The sequence below is a fragment of the Ambystoma mexicanum genome, chromosome 11 (assembly GCF_040938575.1).
Source record: "Ambystoma mexicanum isolate Mex_15411 chromosome 11, UKY_AmexF1_1, whole genome shotgun sequence".
Taxonomy (NCBI): Eukaryota; Metazoa; Chordata; class Amphibia; order Caudata; family Ambystomatidae; genus Ambystoma; species Ambystoma mexicanum.
The window spans coordinates 449,979,936-450,005,732 of record NC_090934.1 but is presented as its reverse complement, the minus strand read 5'-3'; the positions used below and the strand labels follow the sequence as shown (position 1 = coordinate 450,005,732).

Below are 25,797 nucleotides of genomic sequence, written 5' to 3'. Positions count from 1 at the left end.
CTTGGGTGTACCCCAGCAAATGGTGTGCTAATTGCCCTTGGTACAGTGCACATCTTCCACTAGCGTGGCCTAGTGTAAGAGCACACTTTCAATAGAAGAATTTGTTTTTTGGTGTATTTAAATAATGTATACCTCCTACGCAAAATGTGTTTTATTTAAACTATTTGAACAACCTTCACACAACTTGTTTTAGGGTTAAACATTCTGACCAACCTGTCTATGTTCTTTTTTCCCACACAGATAGCACTGAATATGGTTACCCTTAGATTTGCACCACAGTTGAATTGTATGGATGACTCTCTCAGCATCTACGATGATGCAAAACCTGATTCAAGTCTTTTGGGAAAATACTGTACGCAGTTTACCGGGACCCTGATCTCTTATGGAAACATGCTACGTCTTGTGTTTATCAGTCCTTACCCCAGGGAGAACACTGGCTTCCTAGTGACATACTCATTCTGTAAGTATATTCATAATGATATAGAACATATAGCTAGCTCTATGGCTGTTTCTGTGTATGTATATATGGATTGGGCCCATGCGCAGTATATACAGTACAATTCTATGACTAAATGGAACTTAACCGTATATATATATATATATATATATATATATATATATATATATATATATATATATATATATATATATTCTAAAGAGAGATTCTGTTTATTTATTAAACATCACAAGCAATTACATTTTTATAATAAATCTCTAATTTGGGCTGCTGACAAGCAAGGTATATGAAGAATCCCCCATCCACTGGTGTGTCTGCAATTGAAGGGACAGCGCCAGCTATAACAAACTCACCATGGAAGGTCTGGTCACAATATAAGGCTTGGGCAATTGGTGGAGAGTCACTGGACGACAGGTGGAAAATGATGATAGTGCTCTGGGCACAGAGGAATTTGGGGCTGCATAGTTCTGACAGTCAAATTGAGGTGAATAGCCTTTCACATGGCTCAGTGGAGTCTCTGGCTTGTCTGCGGCTTGACACTATCACTTGACATAGTGTTAGGACAATGCCATTGCAAGGAACACATCATATGCTAGGAAGGTAGGTCTCAAATCGTGTGCTAGTTAAAACCTTTTGATGTTTTGGGACATTTCATGATGGTTGAAAGTAGAATTCAGTGACAATGTATTTGGGCTGATTATACAGATTCCGTATTTATCAAAAGGTTGAGTACAGGATATATACCGGCGTCATGGAAAGAGGGTGTTCTGATCTTACAAAAGGAAATAGAGATGACCCTGTGTCATATCGATACATAGCTTTACTAGACAACTTGGGAAAAGTATTTTGCAAAATCCTACTATGAAGAATGAATCAATGCATTAAATCAAATGATATACTAACAGATGCCCAGATAGGCTGAAGAAAAGCATGATCCATGACGCATAGTTTATTGACATTAAATGCCTTGTAGTAAGAGCTCCTTGTCTTTATATGTTGCAGTCATTGAATTTTCCTGACCTTCTGATACAGTCTCCTGATTAAACTACAGCCTTTCTTTATTCCCAAAAACTTCTTGAAATGTTTTAGTAATCTCCACCGCAGCACACCTATCACGATTCGGCTAAATAACAAAAGGTACAGTCTTTGTGCCACTGCACACATATGCAGGTCACATTCCCCCTCAAATTTTATGATCATCTGATACAAACGGTTTCTTATGCTGACGATATAATACTATTGGATTGGATGCCTACTGACCTACACTGCACATTAACTGTATTAAACTCTACTCTGTAAAGAACCACCTAAAGATGAATGCATCATTTGAAAGAAATGGTATACTCAAACACAAAAGCAAACAGTCTGGAACGAATATTAATAAACCTTGCTTGAGCAACTGCATTTTGCAGACAGTTAGTGAAATAAAATGTCTACGGCTTGATATTCATGCATACACATCCAACTGTAAATTGCTAGTACAAAGGGAAGATAAAGCAAAAAGAAAAGGTGTGTACCTTAGGGTTTAGATAGAAATCTGGTTGGTCATATGATGGCCATTTTATCATCTATACAATAGCAAATTGATCAGGGTGATTTTGGAGAGACCTGGAACCACTGTACTTGTCTGAGTACAAAACCCATCTTTTATTTCATTCAATTCACATTTCAAGAACCTTTTAATCATTAAACAGGTCAATATACAGTACAGATATTTAACATTGGCATAGACACAGGACTAAAGTGCTTACCATTGTAGATATCGCTTATTGAACATTTTCCTCATCCATGACTGTAACCCTTCCTACTGATCAAAGGATTGACTTAATTTTCTACGCCTTATCACTTGGCTCGTTGTGCAGTGTATGAATATTGACACTGTTATTATCAAACTATGTTGACAAAGATGTGTTTTGGCCTCATGAATTAGTAGAGTGGTCTCACTCCCACGGCCTCCATCAGGACAAATGTCATTTTGTTTGTCTGACACATATGGCTTCCTGCGCTTCAAGGATCTATAGACCAGACAGAATCGAAAGATTAATGCTAGGTCTCTCCAAATGAATGTAAATCATAATTAATATGTTGATCATTTATTTGAAAACCATCAATGGCAAAAATAGAATGTGCTTCCTCACCTAGTGTTTTGCACAGCTGAATATAGTTTTCAATGGGTTTTCTCTCTCCACACAGATGTATTCTATCGACATGACAGTGCACAGACTCAATGGGCCTCATTACACGGAAGGCGGTGATCCAGGGTGCTATTAGCACCCTGGACCATGCCGGTAAATTACCGGCACCGCCTTGGCGGAAAGGGGAGTTACCGCCCCATTCCAAGGTTGGTGGGGCGGTAAATCCCCCTTCCGCCATTGCCCTTCCCCATTCCCATTTCAGCCCCATAGGGCTCTATGGGAATGGGGAAGGCGCTAATTACGGCACCGCAATTTTGCGGTGCCGTAATTAGCTCCGAGGTCCCTTAGCGGGTTGGTTTTTAACGCCTGCAAAAAGCAGGCGTTAAAGCACCAACCCGCTAAGGGACCTCGTAGTAAGGCGGTAATGGTTAACGGTCACCGTTACCATTAACGGTGGCCGTTAACCGTTACCGCCTTCCGTGTAATGAGGCCCAATATGTCTGTCTAATGGAGTATAGAACTTTTTTATCTACACATAAATAAATGTATTGAGAGAGGTACTTCTTATCAAATTACTGCATGCATTTCACTTCACTGCAGCATTCCAAGAGCAGTCTATTGCCTGTAAGGTAATTTCAAACAAATATATTGGGGGTCATTCCGAGTTGGGCGGTAAGGGTTTACGGGCACCGGTAAGGATGCCGGTGCCGGTAAACCCTTACCACCCTATTCCGAGGTCCTTTAGAGGGTCCCAGCAGGAACGGCTGGTCTGACCAGCCGTTTTCTGCGGTTTCCGTTAAGGGACCTTGGAGCTAATAACGGGCCCGCAATTTGCGGGCCCGTTATTAGCGCCTTCCCTATTCCCATTGAGCCCTATGGGGGCTCAAATGGGAACGGGTAATGGTTTACTGAATGGGGACTTACCGGGTCCTCCAAGGTCGGAATGACCTGGTAAGTCTCCATTCAGTCAGACCAGACCTGGGTTTGGAGGCAGCCATGGTGCTAATAGCACCATGGCTACTTCCAAACTCGTAATGACCCCCATTATCACTCTCATTGCCTACATATATTCAGCTGGCAATGTTATATTTGCTAGACTGCTAATGACTTGCTTACTGTAAAAAAGAAATTCCATGTGTGCCTCTAAGTCTGAGTCTTCACCAGCATGGATGCTTGTGTTTTACAGCCATGGAAAAATATTGTATTAGTGCCCCACAGTGTTTTCTAGCAGTACGTTTTTTTTAAAAATCATCCACAGTTTACACTTGCAGTCTTAGTGCCCTACACAAATGGCATAAACTCCCCTCTCCTCAAGCATATTTATCCGGAGAGCCCATCATTAAACAACACCTCCCATCTCCTGCTAAGTCATCCTAGTGCTCCACATAATTCTCAGGGTCAGGTAGAGGGAAGGTAAAGGTCCCTGGTGGTGTGAAATCCTGCTCTACTTTCGCCATTCTTGGTTTTACAACCCCATCCCATTTATCAGTCTGGGTATACATTTGTTTTTTGAGAGGAGGAACTCTAACCGTTCTTATCAACGCCATCATTGTTGCACTATTTGGCAGGGTCTTCGTACAGCATCACAAAATTGTTTTTATCCATGTCTAACGTTCTCCCCCATTTCTCCCCTTTCGCCACCGCCATAAATCCTGGTCGCATGCAAAGTCTTGGACATCATAAACTCTCTATTCTTGGTGTCACCCAAGGTGGTATCTCTTCCCCCTGCTCCTCCTCTGTTGTCGATTCCTCTCCCTCTGCTGCTCCCACTTCTGTGTCTGTTCTAATGGACTCATAGTCTAAACAGTCAGCACACGGTAACCCCCTCTATGCCCTTCATCTTTGTGCCCATCATCCCTCACTTGGACGTGTACATCCTCAATCACTCTACTATCAATCCGAAATAAAATATCACCTGCTCTCCATTTATCAGTACCTATTGGCATTCCTCGCCTCCGTCCCTGTTTCAACATTACTCACACAAGCTCTGCCTCTGTCCTTCGAAGCGCTCTTTCTAATTCCCTCCACACCCTGTACTCTGTCTCCATCACTAATCTGGCGCACGTTATATTCAGTGCTGGGGCCTCTGGGATGTTTTCATACATGGCGGGGGCTCCCTGTTGCAGTGCTGCAAGGAGCACATAGTCGGGATTGGTTTAAATGCAGGGTAACATAAAATGTAGTGGTGACACAGGGTGTTGGAATTACATTTTCTCTTCCTTAAGGGTCATCAGGGACATTAACCAAATCCTCAACGATCCTTCAAAACTCGAAAATGCTCAGCCTATTCTTCAACTATTTCCGCTTATATTTTGTTCCTAAATGTGTATACATATGACCCAACCCTTGATTATTATTCATCTTCTCCGTTCCAAGGCTCATACATCCCTCATCTCATGTCAGTGACCCACTATCTTTTCCTAGTACTGTAGAAGGATGATACACATGTATTTGAGTTGGGTAAGGCTACTCATGGTTACGTCTAGTTATGCACTCAATAATCTTTTGTTTCCTAAAAACCGATCAAGTAGTACTGATTTCCCCACCCTCCCATACTGCCTTCACTCCCAGTTCCCCTTCCCTTTTTCCTCACATCTACACACTACACACTTATTACACCACACCTCTCTTTTCACAACTCACAGACATCAGAACTTCCAGACAGGAGATAAGGTTACAGCACATGGACCCCCACCACAATATTCCATCATTCTTTGTCCCAGCCTTGTTGAAGCACCTGAGACCTAACAAAGCACTTTAAATAATGAAGGTTCTTGGTCTCTCATAGGTCTTGGACCTGTTAGATGCTAGGTAGGTCAATGTGCCTTTACACATCTGTTGGGACTGCAAGATGCTGTACTATTTAGAGTTCTGTCAGTTCCTTTGGGTACCAGCAACTGGTGTAAGGAATTGTTCCTTTATCTTTCTCTTGAAACTTGCAGACGTAATTCATTGTTCCTTCTCACATCTCTTGGAACTCGCACATGTAATGCTCAGTGGTTTGTTACAAATCTCTGTTTTGCTCATGTCTGTGCAGGGTTATTTAATCTTCTCGCTGCTCCAATGTCGCAAATGATGTGACACCCCGTATAATTGTGTTCTTCATTACCTTACAGTTCGTTTTCCGATCCTACTGAATAGCCTGACAGGGAGCATTGCCACTCCCAGCTACCCGACCCCGTATGACAACAACGCACCCTCCCTCTGGCAAATTCAACTTCCAGCTAATAACAAGGTGACCATGGTGGTGACAGGTTTATTTATGTGGGCACAATGGTTGCTTACTCACTTTAATGCATGAGTGTACTCCCTATTGGAAAGCCCATTTTGAGACATTGAAGAAAATGTTCTATATACTTATTCATTATAAAAAACAATTGTAAACGCATGATGGGAAAGAGTTTTATTTGGAAACTAAGCTCTCTATGCACTCTTCTCTTTCAGGTTTCACTGTGGTTCAATATCTTTAATATCCAGGCCTCAGCAGGATGCACCAGAGATTATGTCAAGGTTTATGATGGAAGCAGTCAGACTGCCCCCGTCCTTATCGATAAAACTTGTGGACAAATCATCCCCCTTGCAATAACATCCTCATCCAATCAGATGCTGGTGGAGTTTGTCGCCAATTCATTTGTTGCAGGAAATGGTTTCCAGGCTTCTTATGGCAACGGTAATTATATTTCTCGTTCATTATTTTATTCTATAGATTCACCTCTTGTAAGAAGTGTGCCTTTTAAAGTAACTATTTAGCAAATGATATGATCCTTAACTTATCCATTCCGTTATTAATGATCTCTCTGCACAAAGAGCAATTTAAAAAGTGCTAACTTTATTAAATAAAAAAATTCTAGCTACTTCCTATTTTCACAGAGGAAATAATGGGCCTTATCACGAGTCTGGCGGTAAACCTTAAATTCGGTGGTAGTGCTATTACCGCCGCATTTAAGGGTCTGCCAGATCATGGCTGTGGCGGATTTCCCCCCAGCTCTGAGCTGGGTGGAAATCTGCAGCAAAATTGCTGATTTTCGGCGCGATAACTGGCGGCGGGAAATCTGCCGGTGGTAAAAGCGCAAATTTTCCCCATTGGGCCCAATGGGGAATGAGGAATTCCCGAATGGGCCCAATGGGGAATGGGCAATAACCCTTCTGCCAAACCCGTGATCAGGCGCTAATAGCGCCGGGGGGTTTGGCGGTAGGCCTATTAGTTACCGCCGAACTCGTGATGAGGCCCAATATGTAAACGCATGCTGATTGTTTTTAATGTTCCTTTTTCTTTGTATATGAATGGATGTAGGCCTCACACTTTGATCTTTGGGTTTATTGGAGTATTTAGTTTGTTTAGTAACTCAACATTACACACAACGTTAAATAAATACTACCAGGCTATATTAGGACTCCTTTTCTGATTAAATTACATTAATATTGTCCATCTACTTGACTTGAGTGACAAGACCTTGTGCCATGGATTTAATTTACAAATTGATTGTCTTGAAATGCAGCATATTTTACTATTTTGAGTCCCCTGATTTGAAAATAATTTGTTGGGGAAGGATCATTATCCCAATCGATATTGTATTGGAGGTTTGGTGAAGTAAAACATGCACATTTAATAGTAGTATATTAAATAGAGAGACAGAGTTAGTAAATGAAAAGTGTTTAATTTTACAATGTTTAAATAACAAGGTGTTAGGAAAGATGTCACATGTATATGTAATTTTCCCTCCATGTGTCAACCCCCAAACTTTTTGCTGCTGTTTAGACACCATTGACTGACTTTGCCAGAGAAGCACAGCCTTCAGCTGCACTCCTCTGGGCTTTCCCTCACTTTTTATGGGGAAACTGACATGCCCTTAAGACAGTCAGTACTGGGAGACTTTGTTTACCTTAGTCCTTTTCTCATGTTGCAACTTTTGTGCAACATGTAACAAGTGTGCAATGTATCTTACCATACAGCACACTTGGGTCTATAGTCATTTCCAAAGGCCCTAGATACTCTCGCTGGACTTTTTATAAACTGTGCAGATGTGTCATGGACAGGACTGGTGGTAGCTATCGTTTGGCATTATTTTTGAACCCTTTCCTACCATGTTAAATGCGTTAACCGCATTTGGCACAAATAGGTGGCCAGGCTCCAAAATGGCCATGCCAGAAGGTTCTTTGTCCTGTACTTTGGCCATTTTGCCCCTTCACCTTCCCCAGGTCGAGTCGATCCAGGCCAGTCCTTATTTGGTCATGCATTTTCCCGTGAATCCCAATGCTTTTGCGGCCTTCTGCATGCCTTATATGTGTGCCTCCAGGATGTGGGCTGGGATGTCTGGTCTCAATACACATCCTGGGTGCCAGAGAGTCTAGAGTGTCCTGAATACCTGAGACCACCGTGGTCTGTGATTGGTCCACGTATGGAGTGAGTGTTTGTGAGCAGTCTCCCATTGGGTCCTCTCCGTTTTGGCACAAGGGGAACTTTGGATAAGAGGAGGCTGGAAACACCACTACCAGGTCGATCTCCTGAGTTCTCACTGAACAAAGGATAGGATCCAAGTATCCTGCAACTACAAAGTGGAGTCGAGGAACTGCTGGTGACCCGCTGGAAGGTTTGGCACCCGAGCCTGCTGTCATCCGGTGGGACCCCTCTGCATCTGGTCGACCTAGAAGGTCTGCAAAGATGCTTCGACCCATTGGAATAGTGGGACCAACTATGCTCGGCACCTTCACCAAAACCTGTAAGTAAGCTTTCTCGGAAGGTTCCCTGGGGCAACCAGTGGGCTGACCAGCTTATGCAGGACTTTTGCTCTGTCTCCGCCGTCGTTTCGAGGAGGCCCTCGAAACTTGGTATACTGCTAGCTCTGTGTCCAGGGCACCCTCACACCGAATTTCGTACACTTGGCATTCCCAGGTCTGAAGTGAGACGAGTGCGCCTGGACCGGAGTAAACGCGGTTACTGCGTTGCCCTGCTGCGGCGACGTCTTTTCCAAGTCTGCTGCATTTGTGACACTCTTGCCCCTGAAGCCTGCTGCAGTGAAACTGGGGCGATTCATCGACCCAGATTGGCGAAATTGACACTGTCTCGTTTGGGAATCATCACTGGATCTCAGGAGCTAATAGGTGCCGAGACGTCCTTTTTGCCGCATTCGAACCTGCAACCGAATTAGACTAACCTGCCAAAGTTTGGGTCTCCTTGCATCAGGGACCGGTGAGTAATTAATACCCCAACTGGTGGCTCATTTTTACACAAGTGGCCCCTGGGGGCCTCTCTCCTGTCCACCGCTATTACGCAATAGCAACTCCATCCTGAACTCTCGAACCGCCTCTGCCTTCAAGTATAGGTCCTTCTTGAATAGTGGGAATTTATTCTTCATCGCCTCATCCACCTTCCCAAGCTGCTAGAGACCCCTGAAGAGACCCTGTTTTGCCCATTGCAACAACCGCGTGCGTTTGCATGCATGTGCTATTGAGCACAAGGATCCCCTCTTCTTAGGTCTTGGACTGCCTCTTAGTTAAGTGAATAACTGATGTTGAACTGGGCCTAAAGATTAACTGCACTGCCTGTTTCCTTCCCATCTAGGTTGTTAACATATTTCGTGCAGTCACCCTTTTAGATCCCCCCTATATATATTGTATTGAGTGTGACGTATTGGTTTACTTAGTGTTACTGTGATTCTTTGCTATGGTCTATGTTACTAAGGCCTTAATATAACACCTGTCTGGAGTAATGTGTAAGTGTCCTTGCTCTGTGTGCTCATTGAGGTCCTTCAGTCACCCTCACCCCTCCTGAGACTTAGTCTTGACCGTCTGCCATAGCTACCCTGATTGATCTGGCTTGTCCAGAGGTTACCCTATTCCAAGAAACTAGGTTGGCCTTCTGAACCTCTGCCCCTCCTGGACAGAGTTCAGAAATCCTTCTTAACAAATTAGTGTACAGCGGTGGGATAGGACTGAAGGTATCCAGTGTTGCATACAAGTGAAGGCATTTCAAGTTATTCCTACCAGGACACATAGTGAATTGTAGAATAACTGAAAAAGGCCACAGTCCTATCAAACAGTATGGAAACAAGTACCTTGTTAACTTTAAATGCTTCTAAATCTGAAACATTGAGAAAGATATGTGCTGAGAGATGTGTCTCTGCTCAAGGCACAACAATGAAAATGATCCAAAGAATCATGGACTGGCAAGAAGCTCAGCTTATTGCCATAGCTCCTGTGGACAGTACATAAGGAGGTGGGTCTGCTCCCACTGGCAGAACTGACAGTTCTGTTGCTGCACTTGTTCATGGGACCCATGAGGATTTGGAGGATGTAATGTCTAGTGTTTCCTCTGCCAGTACTGAAGGTGAGGTCATGCTTCAATTCAAGAAGAAAGAACTGCTGTTTAGGCAGAAGGAGCGTGAATGTAACATGACCAAAGTGAGAATAGAGCAGGCAGAAAAACTGAAAGATAGGGATCACCAGTTGGAACTCGCCAAGCTCCAGGTTGCCAATGGATACAAGGGTCCTGGACATGGGTCTGGGGTCTCCTCTCATCCCAGGTTTTCTAAGGATCTGCTCAGTGTTTATGAGGAAAAGAATGACATTATGGACTGGCTGAATACATTTGAGTATGCATGTGAAGTTCAACAAGTTGACAATGCTGATAAAATTGCAGGGTTACTTAGCAGACTGCCCCATTCTGGCTGTAGTGCCATTATGGAAATGTCAAAAGCTGAGAGAGCAGATTTTGCAATGTTTAAGCAAACTCTTATCTTAAAGTTTGGAAAGACTCCTGCCCAATACTTAAAAAGATTCAGAGAGTACACAAATAAAGAAGGTGGTACTTGGGTATCTTATGTAACTGAATCCTCAAAGAACTTGACTGGCTGGGTTGAAGGTTATAAGGTCTCTAATTTTGAAGACATGTTATGTCTTTTCATGCTTGAACACATTTGTGCATCTTCTTCCCCTGAGCATAAGCAGCACTTGGCAGATTCAAAGGAGATAGATCCTAAGAAACCTGCTATAGCAGCAGACTTGTGCGTGTCACATAGAGTGTCCCATAAGGACAAGACGTTGGTAAGCAGGAGGAGGGGAAAAAGTCCAAAGATGAGGAGGGTGGAGAAACTGATAAAGCTTCCTCCGATAAAGGCCACAAAAGAAACAATAAGGGTAAGACACAAGAGAACTCACAGGGTAGTGGAGGTCAGCCTCCAAAACAGAACTCTGGTTATAGTAAGCTTCCCTAGGTAAACAGTCCCAGTGGATCTTGTTTTGCTTGTGGAGCAACTGACTATGTGAAGAGGGATCCCAGATGTAAGGTCAAAACCTTGGGGGTCCACTCTGCTAATCTGGCATTCTCCTCCTATGAGGAGGAAGAGATTACAGGGGCATCCTACTCCTCAGACTCCTTCCCCAGTGGGATAGAAGCTGGGGTAGGTTTAGTTTCCCTGGGTTCCTGGGAGCCTAAAGTCTCAGAGGCTTATGCTAGGATTCCAGATAATACCAAGCACTAATTTAAAGACATTGTACTGATCAATGGAATATATACTCCAGCTCTTAGGGATAGTGGTTGCAGTCGCACTGTAGTGGATTCTACCTTGGTAGACGCAGAGGAAGTTTCCAGAGCTCCTCTGGCCCCCACTAAGATGCCTGATGGCCCACCTCTCATGTTCCCAGTAATACCTGTTACTCTTACTATCAATGGTACAACAGTCAGAATTCCAGTGAGCATACAGAGGAATGTCCCAGGAAAGGTCTTGCTGGGAAATGCTCTTAGGGCTTTAGGGCTTGTGGGAGATACAGCTGAAAGACCATGCACAAGGTCTCAAACAAGGCCAGCACTGGCCAAAACCAATGCCATGCCCCAGCCAAAGGGGAAACCCAAGGCTAAAGGAGTAAGAAAATCCAAAAGAGGAAAGAAAACATCCCTCCTACTCACCTACCACTGAGGTGGAGGTAGTTGGTCAAACACCAGGACCCGACGAGGAGGTGGTGATACCTGAAATAATTGACCCACATGACCATCCTGAACTAAATGACTTGTTAGTAGAAGGTGGTCCTGATAGGGAAGAATTTAGTAAGGGCCAACATGAGTACCCATCTCTGGAAGGCCTAAGGAGACAGGCATGCTCCCAGCTTGCGGGTGAACCTCCTGGGAAGCACAGGATTTATTGGGAAGGTGGGCTCCTGTATAGTGAGCCTACAGAGTCTACAGAAGGAGACCATAGGAGGTTGGTGGTTCCCCTTGCTGTAAATCCCTTCCTCCTGCAGCTGGCATGTGAAGTGACCCTTGCTGGTCACCCTAGAATCAAGAGAACCAAGCAAAGGCTATCCATGCACTTCTACTGGCCCAAGATGGGAGTGCAAGTAGAAAGTCACTGCATGAGTTGTGTCTCCTGCCAGTTATCTGGTAAGAGTGGCTCAACAATCCAAGCTCCATTGGTACTACTCCCAGTTGTGGGGGTACCATTTGAAAAGGTAGGGACTGACATTGTTGGTCCCCTTGACCGCCAAACATCCTCAGGCAATAGGTTTATCCTGGTGCTGGTCGACCATGCCACCAGGTATCCAGAGGACATCCCATTGAAAACTGTGACTGCCAAGTCAGTTGCAAAAGCTTTGCCTGGCCTATTTACTAGGATTGGCTTCCCTAAAGAAGTTGTGTCTGACAGAGGCAGCAACTTTATGTCCAAGTATATGCAGGCCATGTGGAAGGAATGTGGGGCCACATATAAGGTTTCCTCTGAATATCACCCATAAACCAATGGCCTAGTTGAACTGTTTAACAGGACCTTGAAGAGCATGATTGGGGCTCTGTAAGAACCCCAAAGAAGAAAATGGGATCTTCTGTTACCATGCTGACTGTTTGCCTACAGAGAGGTACCACAATAGGGTGTTGGCTTCAGCCCCTTTGAACTTCTGTTTGGTCACCCTGTAAGGGGACCCTTAGCCATAGTCAAGGAAGAATGGGAGATGCCCACTCCCCCCATAACTACCAATGAAGTGGACTATGTGCTAGGGCTCAGAAAAAGGATGGTACTCCTGATGGGTCTGGCTAGAGAAAAGTTGAAGGCAGGGCAAGCTCTGATGAAACACTGGTATGACCAGAAGGCTTCCCTCATCAATTTCAGCCCTGGTCAGCAAGTCCTGATCATGAATCCTATAAGGCCTAGAGCTTTGAAGGACAAGTGGTCAGGCCTTTACACAGTGGTAGAGTCACTGGGTGAGGTCAATTATTTAGTGGACGTTGGAAGGGCTGGTCAGGGTCCAAAAGTGTTCCATGTAAATAGGCTGAAGGCTTTCATCCTAAGAGTTGAAATCGCAGCACTACTGTTGGCTTCAGATGTTGAAGTAGAGGAGTCTGAACGTCTTCCTGACCTGTTCCAAAGCAGTCCTTCAGACAGCTCCATTGAGGGGGTCCATGTGGCCCTCACCTGACTTCTAATCAACAGGCTGAGGTGAAAACTTTGCTAGACAGTGTTCCCCCTTGTTTTCACAGTCCCCTGGTTTGACACCTTGGTGCAAACATAACATTGACACAGGAGACAGTGTACCTACCAAATGTAGGGGATACAGAATGTCAGACAAAGTAAGGTCTTACATGAAGACAGAGGTCAGCAAAATGTTGGATCTTGGGGTGATTGAACCCTCCAGTAGTCCTTGGTCCAGCACGGCGGTTTTGGTTCCAAAGGCAGGTACTTCTAAACTGAGTTCTGTGTGGATTACAGGGCTTTGAATGCTGTCACCAAGACAGGTGCACACCCCTTGCCTACAACAGATGAGCTGGTGGATACTTTGGGTGCCTCCAAGTACCTCAGCACTTTTGACCTCACTGCAGGCTATTGGCAAATAGCCCTTGCAGAGCAGCCAAAGAGAAGACAGCTTTCTCAACACCAGAAGGTCTTTACCAGTTCAGGGTAATGCCTTTTGGGTTGAAGAATGCCCCTGCCACTTTCCAGAGCTTGTGAAGCATGTGTTGAATGGGTTGGATGAATTCTGTCTTGCATATCTGGATGATATAGCAGTTTTCAGTGCCACCTGGGAAGACCATGTGAAACACCTTGGGATTGTGTTACAGGCTCTTAAGAAAGCCCACTTGACCATAAAGGCCAGTAATTGCCAGATTGGACAAGGATCAGTGGTCTACCTTGGACATGAGGTAAGTGGAGGGAGGATACAGCCTCTACCCATTAAAGTACAAGCAGTACACGACTGGCCTACCCCCACTACATAGACCCAAGTTTGATCCTTTTTGGGACTCACTGGGTACTACAGAAATTTCATGGCAGTCTATGGTACCATAGCTGCCCCTCTGACTGCTCTCACTACTCCAAAGAAACCCAAGAAGGTAACTAGGTCTGAAGAGTGTGAGAAGGCCTTCAATGGCTTAAAAGACTCCTTGTGCCAGGCCCCTGTTCTCAGGGCCTCTGATTACTAGAGACCTTTCATTGTGCAGAGAGATGCCTCTGACACTGGGATAGGAGTGGGACCATCACAAGTAGAGGAGAAGGGTAAGGAACACCCTATTGGCTTTATTGGTCACCAGCTTAATGACAGAGAGCTCAGATGGTCCACAGTAGAGAAAGAATGTTTCTCTGTGGTGTGGGCCCTAAGGAAGCTGAGGCCTTACCTCTATGGGACCCACTTCACTGTGCAAACTGACCATAAGCTCTAAAAGTGGCTAATGAACATGAAGGTAGAGAATCCAAAGTTGCTTAGGTGGTCCATAAGTCTGCAGGGCTTTAACTTCACTATTGAGCATAGGCCAGGTGTCCAACATAGCAATGCTGATGGGTTGTCCAAAATGTTTAACCGACCTGAACAAGAAACTCATCCAGGGATGGATTAGTTCCCCCTGTCCTTAGTCTGGGAGGGGCGAGTGTCTTGGGAAAGATTTCACATGTGTATGTAATTTTCACTCCATGTGTCAACCCCCAAACTTTTTGTTGCTGTTTAGACACCATTGACTGACTTTACTAGAGAAGCACAGCCTTCAGCTGCACTCCTCTGGGCTTTCGCTCACTTTTTCTTTTTTTCTTTTATGGGGAAACTGACATGCCCTTAAGACATTCAGTACTGGGAGACTTTGTTACCCTTAGTCCTTTTCTCATGTTGCAGCTTTTGTGCAACATATAACAAGTGTGCAATGTATCTTACCATACAGCACACGTGGGTCAATAGTCATTTCCAAAGGCCCTAGATACTCTTGCTGGACTTTTTATGAACTGCACAGATATGTCATGGACAGGACTGGTGGCAGCTATTGTATCACATTATTTTTTAACCCTTTCCTGCCATGTTAATAGTGTTAACCGCGTTTGGCACAAATAAGTGGCGTGGCTCCAAAATGGCCATGCCACGAGGTTCTTTGTCCTGTACTTTGGCCATTTTGCCCCTTCACCTTCCCCAGGTCGAGTCAATCCGGGCCAGTCCTTATTTGGTCATGCATTTTCCAGCGAATCCCAATTTCATGGGCTTCTGCGTGCCTTGTGTGTGTGCCTTCAGGATGTGGGCTGGGATGCCTGGTCCCAATACACATCCTGGGTACCAGAGAGTCTGGAGTGTCCTGAATGCTTGAGACCACTGTGGTCTGTGATTGGTGCACGTATGGAGTGAGTGTTTGTGAGCAGATCTCCCATTGGGTCCTCTCCATTTTGGCGTGAAGGAAACTTTGGATAAGAGGAGGCTGGAAACACCACTACCAGGTCGATCTCCTGAGTTCTCACCGAACAAAGGATAGGATCCAAGTATCCTGCAACTACAAAGCTGAGTCGAGGAACAGCTGGTGACCCACTGGAAGGTTTGGCACCCTGAGCCCGCTGTCGTCCTGTGGGACCCCTCTGCATCTGGTCATCCTAGAAGGTCTGCAAAGATGCTTCGACCCATTGGAATAGTTGGACCAACTATTCTCGGCACCTTCACCAAAACCTGCAAGTAAGCTTTCTCGGTAGTGTCCCTGGGTCAACCAATGGGCTGGCCAGCTTATGCAGGACCTTTGCTCTGTTTCTGACGTCGTTTTTAGGAGGCCCTAGAAACTTGGTATACTGCTAGCTCTGTTTCCACGGCACCCTCACACCAAATTTTGTATACTTGGCCTTCCCAGGTCTGAAGTGAGATGAGTGTGCCCGGACCGGAGTAAACGCAGTTACCGTGTTGCCCTGCTGCAGCGATGTCCTTTGCAAGTCTGCTGCGTTTGTGACCCTCTTGCCACTGAAGCCTGCTGCAGTGAAACTGGGATGATTCATCCACCCAGAGTGGAAAAATCGCCCCTGTCCCATTTGGAAATCATCGCTGGATCTCAGGAACTAAAAGGTGCTGAGACGTCCTTTTTGCCGCATTCGAACCTGCAACTGAATTGGACTAACCTGCTGAAGTTTGGGTCTCCTTGCATCAGGGACCAGTGAGTAATCAATACCCCAACCGGTGGACCCTAGCACATGAGCCCATTTTTACTCATGAGTGGCCCCTGCGGGCCCCTCTCCTGTCCACTGCTATTACACAATGGCAACTCCATCCCGAACTCTCGAACTGCCTCTGCCTTCAAGTGGAGGTCCCTCTTCAATAGTGAGAACCTATTCTTCATCGCCTCATCCACCTTCCCGAGCTGCTAGAGACCCTTTGAAGAGACCCTGCTTTGCCCATTGGAACAACCGCGTGCGTTTGCATACATTTACTATTGAGCACAAGGCTCCCCTCTTCTTAGGGCGTGGACTGCCTCTTAGTTAGGTGAATAACTGATGTTGAACTGGGCCTAAAGTTTAACTGCAACGCCTGTTTCCTTACCATCTAGATTGTCAACATATTTCGTGCAGTCACCCTTTTAGACCCCACTGGTCTTGTATATACATTGTATTGAGTGTGATGTATTTGTTTACTTAGTGTTACTGTGATTCTTAGCTATGGTCTATGTTACAAAGGCCTTGTAATAAATGTGTCTATATTTTTAATATAACACCTGTCTGGAGTAATTTGTAAGTATCCTTGCTCTGTGTGCTCATTGAGGTCCTTCAGTCACCCTCACCCCTCCTGAGACTTAGTCTTGACCGCCTGCCATAGCTACCCTAATTGGTCTGGCTTGTCCAGAGGTTACCCTGTTCCAAGAAACTAGGTTGGCTTTCTGAACCTCTGCCCCTCCTGGACAGAGTTCAGAAATTCTTCTTAACACAAGGTTGTCTTGAAAAGTTAAGCATTTTAATTGCAAACTTGGTTAAACTGGAGTGAGTTTAACATGGGCATGCATTAGGATTCTAAGTATACAGTTTCTCTATTAGAAAGTGAAAACATGTTAACATGTTTTTAGCCTTCTCGTTAGTGTGTCAAATAGGATATTACAGCAAAGTAAAACCTCCTCTTAGAAAGGAAAGAAGTCTTCCCGGGAAAATGTCGCTGTTGTTCCCTGCCTCCTTTTAAAGTCAGAATACAGCCACTACAAGTAGCTATTGACTGCATTCTGAGCATTCTGATTGGTTGAGAGGAGGTCAATAATAATCTCTATTTGCTAATAAGAGAGATGTCTATATTTTTTGACTGATGCTGTTCACTGGTCTGTTTATCGCTAATGGTGGGTTTCCAGCTTACTGTCAATGTTCTCACATCAGCGCAAATACTGGGTTGCTGTGAGGAATTTGACCATCCACACTGGGAGTGTGTGCTTGCCTGAGCTTTTTTTTAGTTTTTTTGATAATGAAAATGATTGGTGGGAGATCAACCTCTGAAAATGTGTAAGGCCATTACGCACACATATATTTCGCTCACCGCACAAAATGCATAGTCATGTGTAATCTGGGAGGACACAGCCTACAGGCACCGTCCTCCCATGTCATGGTCAGATGGAATGTGACAGCCATGGGTACATCAAAGTATCTCATGAAGGGGGAAGGCACACCTTCCTCCGGCCATGGGCAGTCTAATTAAAATATCAAAGGCTCCATGGTTCAGCTTTCGTATGGTTTAGTTTGGCTGGTGGCAGTGCATGCTAATGAGAGATAACTGAGGCAAGCCTGGAAGGGGCTTGGTTGCCAGACAAACAACAGGAAAGCGGGGCTAACACCCCTTTGGTGTGCAATGTATCATCTTGAAACTAGTTCCCACCCCTCTGTATGAAAGGCATTGAATGACATGTCTGGGTCCATCAGTTACCGTAGGGACCCCTGCAGAGTGGACCCCTTTCAGAGGGGAGACATATGTGATTTGAGAGAGACAGGAAGTCTGCTCTTGTCACAAACTTAAAAGGAGACCTGTGTTTTAATTAGGAGTCACAGAGGGCTAACCAGAGAGACACTTTGATCCACAAAAGACAGGAAGATGGGTGGGATTTAGGTATATGTTGTCCCCACTTACCTCTCCTGTTGCAGAGCACTCTGGTCCTGACCTCAGGCATAACAGAAGATTGTTGGTGGGGACCCAGTTTTGGTTCATTAAGGTAGGCTTATCTTGCACCAATCACTAGGGCCCATTTGACTTTAAAAGAGGGCTGAACCCCTCTCATACCAGATTATCCAATGACTTCAAAGGTATTAAGAAGGACTCATTTGGACCTGGGCTGAAGGTACAGTGTACCTTACATCTATTGCCAGTGAAGGAAGGCTACAAGTTCCAATACCGTACCCAGCCAGGACGTAACATGCTCTGCTAGGTTCTAACAGAAAGCATCCTAGGTGGGAAGTGCCGGAGAGTATCTGAACTAAGGACAAGTCCATTGCCTGCAAACAGTCTCCTAAGCTTTTGGCTGTCCATCTTGAAAGGACAACAGGAGCCCTGTGAAGAAGCTCGGAGTGCCACACAATCATCAACCAGTGTCTGCCTTTTAAGGACAGTTTTGAGACAGTAAAGTCCTCAAACTACAACTGGCTGCCCCGCTGACTGTTGTAATGCTGCAGTAACCAGAGCCATCCGAGACAACTCAACCAGCAGTCCTGATCTGCAAACCAGTACAGAGACAACAATTCTTTGCCCCAAGCCACTGTGTAGGACAGCCCGAAGCCGTCCATCCATCCAGCCTCGCTTGCTGAACTGCCTGCCGCCTGATCCCCGCAGCTGTCTCCCGCCTCGAACTCTGTCTCAGAAGCTGCCAGGTACCCTGGAGCCGCTTTGCCGATGTCGGGAATCAAGCACTTCTTAAGCACCAGGTACATCTGAAGGCCCCTAGACACAGTTACAACCCTCTGCCCCTTGCTGCTGAAACCAAATAACCTTGAACAGTAAGACTGATTACCTTACCGACTATCCTCCTGTCAGTTTCCAAAGTGCATCCCTTTCCTTCGTGAAACTTCTGTCCTCTGTGTTCCTCTACAGTGTGGGTTATAATTTGTAGTTTGCTATAACTATCTGTTGTAATAATAATAAAGTAGATATTTTTAATACAAACTTGACTGGACAGTTCTTTTTTATCATTGGGAAATATTTGTATTTTCGCTGTTTTGCAACAAACCAATGATCCAAAACCTTTCAGAGATAAGCCTGCGGTTCCGTCCACGTTACCAAAAATTGGACAAGGAGGTTTATAATTTACTTGTGTTCCAATGTTTTCGGATCCCTTCTGATGTACTAGAGGTGTGGGGCGGATTGATGTTTAGAAACCAATATTCATCCCTAGACTTCTGGTGCACTGAAAGTTGATTTTTCACAGACACCTAGAGTTTTATTTTAAAATCTATTATTCATATTTGGCATCGTTTTAGGCCTTGTGGCTCATTGCCTAAAGCTTTATATATAGGCTTCATTCAAATGTCATACAAAATATGGGTTGTAATTTCCACCATGAAGAAATCTTAGTCTAGAGAATCGCCAAACCAAAACATTCTCACAATTACTAATATCACTAATATTGAAAGTTGTCTTTTGGATATGTGCAGGCAAACAAGTTTTTGTCCTTAAGCAAACAATACAAATGTTAAAAAGCTCCTCTTTAAAAGTTGGAAACCCTGTTACACATGTCTAGCCTTCTGTTAACTAATTATTCAAACTTCTGAAAATGTGAAACATTACAGGTGATATGGTTTGAATGCTCAAGCAGACAGAGGACTTGAGGAAGAGAGCTTGATGACATCCTACCGAGGGCCTTGTGTTTTCTTTTTCCACAAACAAACATTTAATAATACCAGAACATAGAAAACACTTCTCCCATTTAGTGTGTGAACAGGGACACCTGCACTGGCACTAGAAATGTGTTTTTGTATTTTCAGCGCATGCAAATCTACTTCACTAGAAATAGAAACACATATTTGATATTGCTATCACTGCTTGTACGTGCTATTATAAGAAACCTTTGAGTTTTATCATAGACATGGCATGCTTGACACCTGGCCCCAAGCACGAGATTCAGAGTAACAGAATGGGGGGGGGGCATGACCACAGTGCTTCTGGCGATGTGGAGCAGTGGCTGGGGTGTTCCAGAGGATGAGGATGTTTTGGGGTGCATATGGTTAAGAATGAGGTGCAGGGTTGAAGGCCATCCCCGTAATTACTTGAAAATATTCATCGGGCACGCAGGGGCGGTTTAGCATTTTCAACATTTTTCACACTTCTTACTAGCTTTATACCATTAAAACAAACCCCAATTGTTTAAATGTCATTGCAAACGGAGCCTTCAAATCAGAATAGGAGTGAAGATATGTTCAAGTTCAATACAATTAGCATTGTTATTGAAAAGTTGTAGAAATTAATTTCACATTACTTCCTATCGAAAGAAAACCCTCACCATTCTCCAAGAAAGATCCTGCTCACAGGAGTCACATTTTCAGGGATTACCCAGATCTCTTCAATTGTATTCTTTTATGTGGGTTATTTAACCCATTACTATTACTGTGCAATAGGAATCAGTTATTACATGTAGACAGATCAATTGATTGGGCATACGCTTAGGACCAAACCAAAGTGCATTGAAGTTGATGGTACTATAAGTCTAATCAGCCTTCTTCTTTGCCTCACTTTTATCTCTCTCTCATCACGTTATGTCTCTCTTTTTCCATTCCCTTGTTTACTCACTTAATCACTCCTTATCTCACTCCATTTGAGCCGGAAATTACAGAGACAGCTACTTCTGAACCTAAACTGGCAAAGTGATCTGGGCCATTGAGCCGAACCAGGTTGATGAAGGCCTGCACCCCTTGTGCCTCTCCATTGCATTCCCAATCTCAAAAGTATACATTTTCCCTTTCAGCCGTTCCCTGGATTACACTTTCTGATGCCACTGGATACATTTTCCCAGCCAACTACCGAATTTTGTACCCGAACAACAATGGCTCACTCTGGATGATCCGAGTGCCATCAAATAAGGTGAGCAGCCACTCCTCCATCCAGAATAACTCTGGCGCTGTGATCGAATCTTAGTGTCTGACAAAGATTCCTCAAGGAAGGGCTAGCAGATTTGTGACTACTCAAACTTAATTATGATTTTGTTTTAAAATGATTGCAATTTCTCTGATGTATCTATTGAATTGATAACGTTGCAAAGGATTGGGCAAACATAGGCAGTGCAACATTTATCCGTACTGAAGAGTGAATAAATAGGTTTTTGAGCCACATTGTCTCACTGCTTTTCAATCTTTACATGTCTGCCCTTCCAAATACTGTGGTGGGTCTGAAAATCAGTTTCCCCTAAGTCTAGCCATCGCTATATTGCTGTATTGCTCTGTGTGGCAGAACATCTTTGCTTGGTCTTCCCGTTAGACTGTTAATTGACTTTGCATTTATTTTTCGTAGAGAACATATTTTTGGCTTTTGTATAGCACACACCTGCCTCACAAGCATTTCAGTTTGTTTGTTTGTTTGTTTATTTTATTTATATAGCGCTCCGGACCCGGGAGTAAAAGGGCGCTTAGGACAGGTTACAAGGCACAGTACATAGTAATTTGCAGTAGTACATTAGCAATGTTATGTACAGTGTATACAGACAGTGGTAGTTAATGCTTACAGTAATGGCATAGGTGAGGCATGTACAATATATACAGATTGTAGCTAGGTCTAGCTTAAGGTTGATTTTTTTGTCAGTAGCCACCCAATGACAAGTTTCCTGAATAACTGGATTTGGACGATTTGATGTTCAAGGGCAGGCCGGTTTCATGGTGAATTTGTTAGTAAGGTAGGGAGGGGCTAAGTGGTTGAGGGCTTTGTAAGTGAGGCAGAGAGTTTTTAAATCGATTTTTTGTTGAATGGAGAGCCATATGCATGTGATTCTGGTGGTGGATATATGCTCCCGCCTAGGAATGTTTAGTGCAGCTCGTAGCTCATTGTTTTGGAGAACCTTGGCACCTAGGTAGAGGCTGTTGCAATAGTCTAGCTTAGATTGTATGAGAGCTCTAGCTAGCGTGAGGCAGCTATTAGTGGATAGAAAGGGTCTGCAGGCTCTAATTAATTTCCCTGTGTAAGCGGTAGCTGAGGCGGTCGAGTTGACTTGTTTGGTGAGATTAATATTGGCATTGAGATAAAAGCCGAGGGTTTTCACATTTTTAGCAACAGTGATAGTGTTGCCATCGATGATGATGTTGGAGTAGTCGGGGCTCAGTTTTTGTAGGTTATTAGGTGATCCAACAAGGAGCAGTTCAGTCTTCTCGTCATTCAGGCAGAGGCCATGTGTGGCCATCCAAGCCTGAATGACGGAGAAGATTTAGTTGATCCCAGTGACATCAGCATTGTAGTTGCCAGAGATGGTGATGAGTATCTGGGTGTCATCCGCGTAGTTTGTGTAGGTGACACCCAGACGGTCCAGTTTGTCAAAGAGAGGCTTTGTAAAGATATTGTATAGAGTGGGGGAAACACATGAGCCTTGTGGGAGACCACAGGTGATGGGGATGGGGTCTGCTGCTGCCACGGAGGAAAAAACCCTCATGGTTCTGTTGGCCAAGAAGGACTGTATCCACGTGACAGCAGAGGAGGAGAAATGGGCAGCAGAGGAGAGGTGGTTACAGAGTATTTTATGGTCGACCAGGTCGAAGGCTGCTGAGAGGTCTAGGAGAAGTGGAATGGCAGCCTTACCCTTATCTTTAATGTCATCAATCTGACTTTTGAGGTCAACAAGGGCGGTTTCTGTTCCATGTTGAGGTCGAAAGCCAGATTGACGCAATCCTAGTAATTGGTTGGACTCTAAGTAATCCTGAATTTGCAGGTAAGCAACTCTGTCAAGGATTTTTAGCAGGAAGGGAACAGTGGTGATAGGCCTGTAATTAGTAGGAATGGCTGGGTCAAGGGGCTGTTTTTTATAAGAGGGAGGACCCATGATTGTTTCAAATTGTTGGGTACTGAGTTGGTGGAGAATGATAGATTTATTATCTTGTAGATGAATGGGGAGAGGTCTCTTGCTGCATCTTTGATAACCTTTGCAGTTTGACGGTTTGAGGGAAGTTATGATTTTTTGTACTTCTGGTATAGTGACCTTTTTGAATGTGAAGCCGGGGTTGGTGTTAGGGGCAGTGGGTAAGCTAGGGTTAGGGGAGTTACTACTGGATAGTTGTAGTCTTTTGTTCTCAGTTTTCGTTTGCAGGCCAGTGATTTTATTAGCAAGGGCTTCTTGGATGCTCGTGCACCATGGTTGGTCTTTCACGGACATGTCCGTCGGTGGGTTAGGGTTTTCAAACTCCTTCAGGATGGTAAAGAGTTCTTTAGCACTGGAGCCTGCATTATTTATTCTTACATTGTAGGCTTCCTTCTTAGTGCAGATTATTTATTTTTTATAAAGGGAGGAGGCATTTGTAAGATTGATTTTATTTTCCACTGATGGAGTCGTTTTCCATAGGGTTTCCATCTTGGTTTTCTTATTTCTGAGTATTTTGAGTTCAGGTGTGTACCAGAAGTTAAGATGGGCTCTGGGTTTACCTTTACATAATTTTAGTGGGAAACGGCATCAATGGCTTTGGTCATGGCGTCATTGTAGGTGTCTACTAGTAAGTTAAGGTCCGAAGTGTCGGGGATCGTATTTAGGATGGGGGAGAACCAGTGGAGTGAGGGCTTCCGCGGTAATGTTACACTGGTTTCTGGTCAGACATGCTGGTGCAGGGGGGCACTGTTTGTGGTTCGGGTTGTTAATGCTAATGTCAAATGATAAGAGGAGATGGTCAGTCCATACAAAAGGTTGGGGGTCTTTTCAGATGATGTTGCAGTTGTGGGCAGTGAGCCAGTCTATAGTTCTGCCTTTCTGATGGGTAGGTAGAGTGTTAAGTTGAGTGTAGTTGTGTTCAGAGAGGGCGTTAGCAAGGGAGGATGCAGGAATGTCGTGAGGATCATTATATCCCAGGTTAAAGTCGCCTAGAATAATATTTTGTGAAAGAGGTTTGGATTTCTCTACTATGAGGGAGGTAATGTCTTCCTCGAAGGTACCTTTGGGACCTGGGGGTCTGTATATTAGTTCCAGGGTGATAGTATTCTTAGGGGTGGTTTGTATTATAATGGAAAGGTGCTCGCATGATTTTAGTGGTAGGGAGGTAACAGATCTAATGTCAAGCGAGGATTTGAAAATGAAAGCTACACTTCCTCCACGAGCATTAGGTCTGTCGGCCCTGAGGATGGAGTCATTGTCAGGAACCGCAAGGGTTAGATAAGGACCTGCTGAGCATGAAGCCAGGTTTTTGTGGTGGCAAGGAAGTCGAGATCTGCTGAGCGGATGATGTCGGCAATTTCGGTGGGGTGAGCAACAAGGGATCTGACATTAAGTAAGGCTCCTTTTAGTGACACGGTATTCACATTGGTGTTCTTGTTGGTGGCTTTAGTCATAGGAATTGTAGGTGCTTTGCTGGGTAGAGTGTGAAGTCTGCAGCCTAGTCTATTGTTGCGGGTGGTGAGGTTAGGGTTGGCTGTGATGCGATGTTCTGGTACTTTGGGGGAGTTCTGGTTGATGTCGGTGTAGACATCTTTAGTAAGGTCAAGGGGGTTGGGTGGAAGGTTGTCTGAAGTGACGCTAATTTTAGCGGTGTGGTATGAAGGGGCACTGTGGGGGAATGGAGGCAAGGTGGGCAGGAAGGGTGTGGGGCAGGGGATGGGGTTGTGTCTAGGGCAGCCGAGCTTGGCTAGACCATTACTGAGCGGGATGTAGCGGTTTCTACTGCATGGCGTGAAGTTGGGCATGACACAGAAGGGGAACATGATGAGGATGAGCCAGGTGGGCATAGTTGAGAGGCAATGTTAGTTGGGTCATGACGCTAAGGGGGTGCTAAATGCTGTTGGCTGGGCTCATGCATGTAAGCACCATGGGCAGTTACAGGCGATTGGGCATATACGGGTACAGCTTAGTCTATGTTTTTAACAGGGTGGACAGATTAAGTTATACTAGTGCTCTAACAAGTAACTACTTCTGGAGTACAAGTGGCATGCACAGATAGGCAGGTTTCATTTTGTTAAAGCAGTGCAAGAAGTAGGCTGAAATCATCTTAGCTAGTATGGTGCAGTAACAGGCTAGTATACATTTGCAAAATACAACCCTCTAGATTCGAATTTGGTACACTCTGGCAAAAAAGCTTATCGCTAGAACATTCTCAAAGCTGGCTAAATTTGTTTCAATGCAGGCAGGTTGAAAGAGAAAGACATTCATGGGTACTAGGCCTAAGTAGTGGAACCATCTAGATTCGAATTTGGTACAGTCTGTCAAAAAAGCTTATCGCTAGAACCTTCTCAAAGCTAGCTAAATTCGTTTTCAATGCAGGCAGGTTGAAAGAGAAAGACATTCATGGGTACTAGGCCTATGTAGTGCAACCATCTAGATTCGAATTTGGTACAGTCTGCCAAAAAAGCTTATCGCTAGAACCTTCTCAAAGCTAGCTAAATTCGTTTTCAATGCAGGCAGGTTGAAAGAGAAAGACATTCATGGGTACTACGCCTAAGTAATGCAAGCATATGGATCAAGGTAGCATGAGCATATGATGAAATTAGCATAGGCGCCAGGTACGTGGCGATAGACACGGGGCAATTCCCTCAACGATTACAATCGCGACTTAGTGTGCAGGAATAGTGCAGTGTGCATGATAGGGCAGGGCCGGTCGTGGTGCACACAGCATTTCTCAGAAAAATGTACCTTATGAAGTGGACAGGTAGGGACAAGTTCAGAGGCCTTAGTGCAGGCCTTGGTGCTGTGGCCGGCTATGCCTCCCGGCTTGCCGTTAGGCTGCTTATTAAGGTGGATGGGCCAATAGGCAGGTCTCAGGCTCGGATGTGCCTGTTCCAGGAAGTAGGCAGGTCCATTAGAATCGGTCGGCCATCTTGGAATGGTGGCCGCGGATCGTAGTAGAATGCTGTAATCACACACACGGCAAG

The 25,797-nt window shown here is 44.6% G+C and overlaps 1 protein-coding gene across 2 annotated transcripts in view; it reads left to right on the top strand.

Annotated features, from left to right (window-relative positions):
* LOC138503501 (embryonic protein UVS.2-like) overlaps window positions 1-25,797 on the top strand; it is a 235,899-nt gene that overhangs the window by 167,826 nt on the left and 42,276 nt on the right. For both annotated transcript variants that reach the window (XM_069623283.1, XM_069623282.1), the window contains 4 exons: window positions 241-460; window positions 5,709-5,827; window positions 6,037-6,262; window positions 20,720-20,835. In XM_069623283.1, the coding sequence (XP_069479384.1) occupies window positions 241-460; window positions 5,709-5,827; window positions 6,037-6,262; window positions 20,720-20,835 (681 nt within the window). The remainder of the gene's footprint in view (window positions 1-240; window positions 461-5,708; window positions 5,828-6,036; window positions 6,263-20,719; window positions 20,836-25,797) is intronic.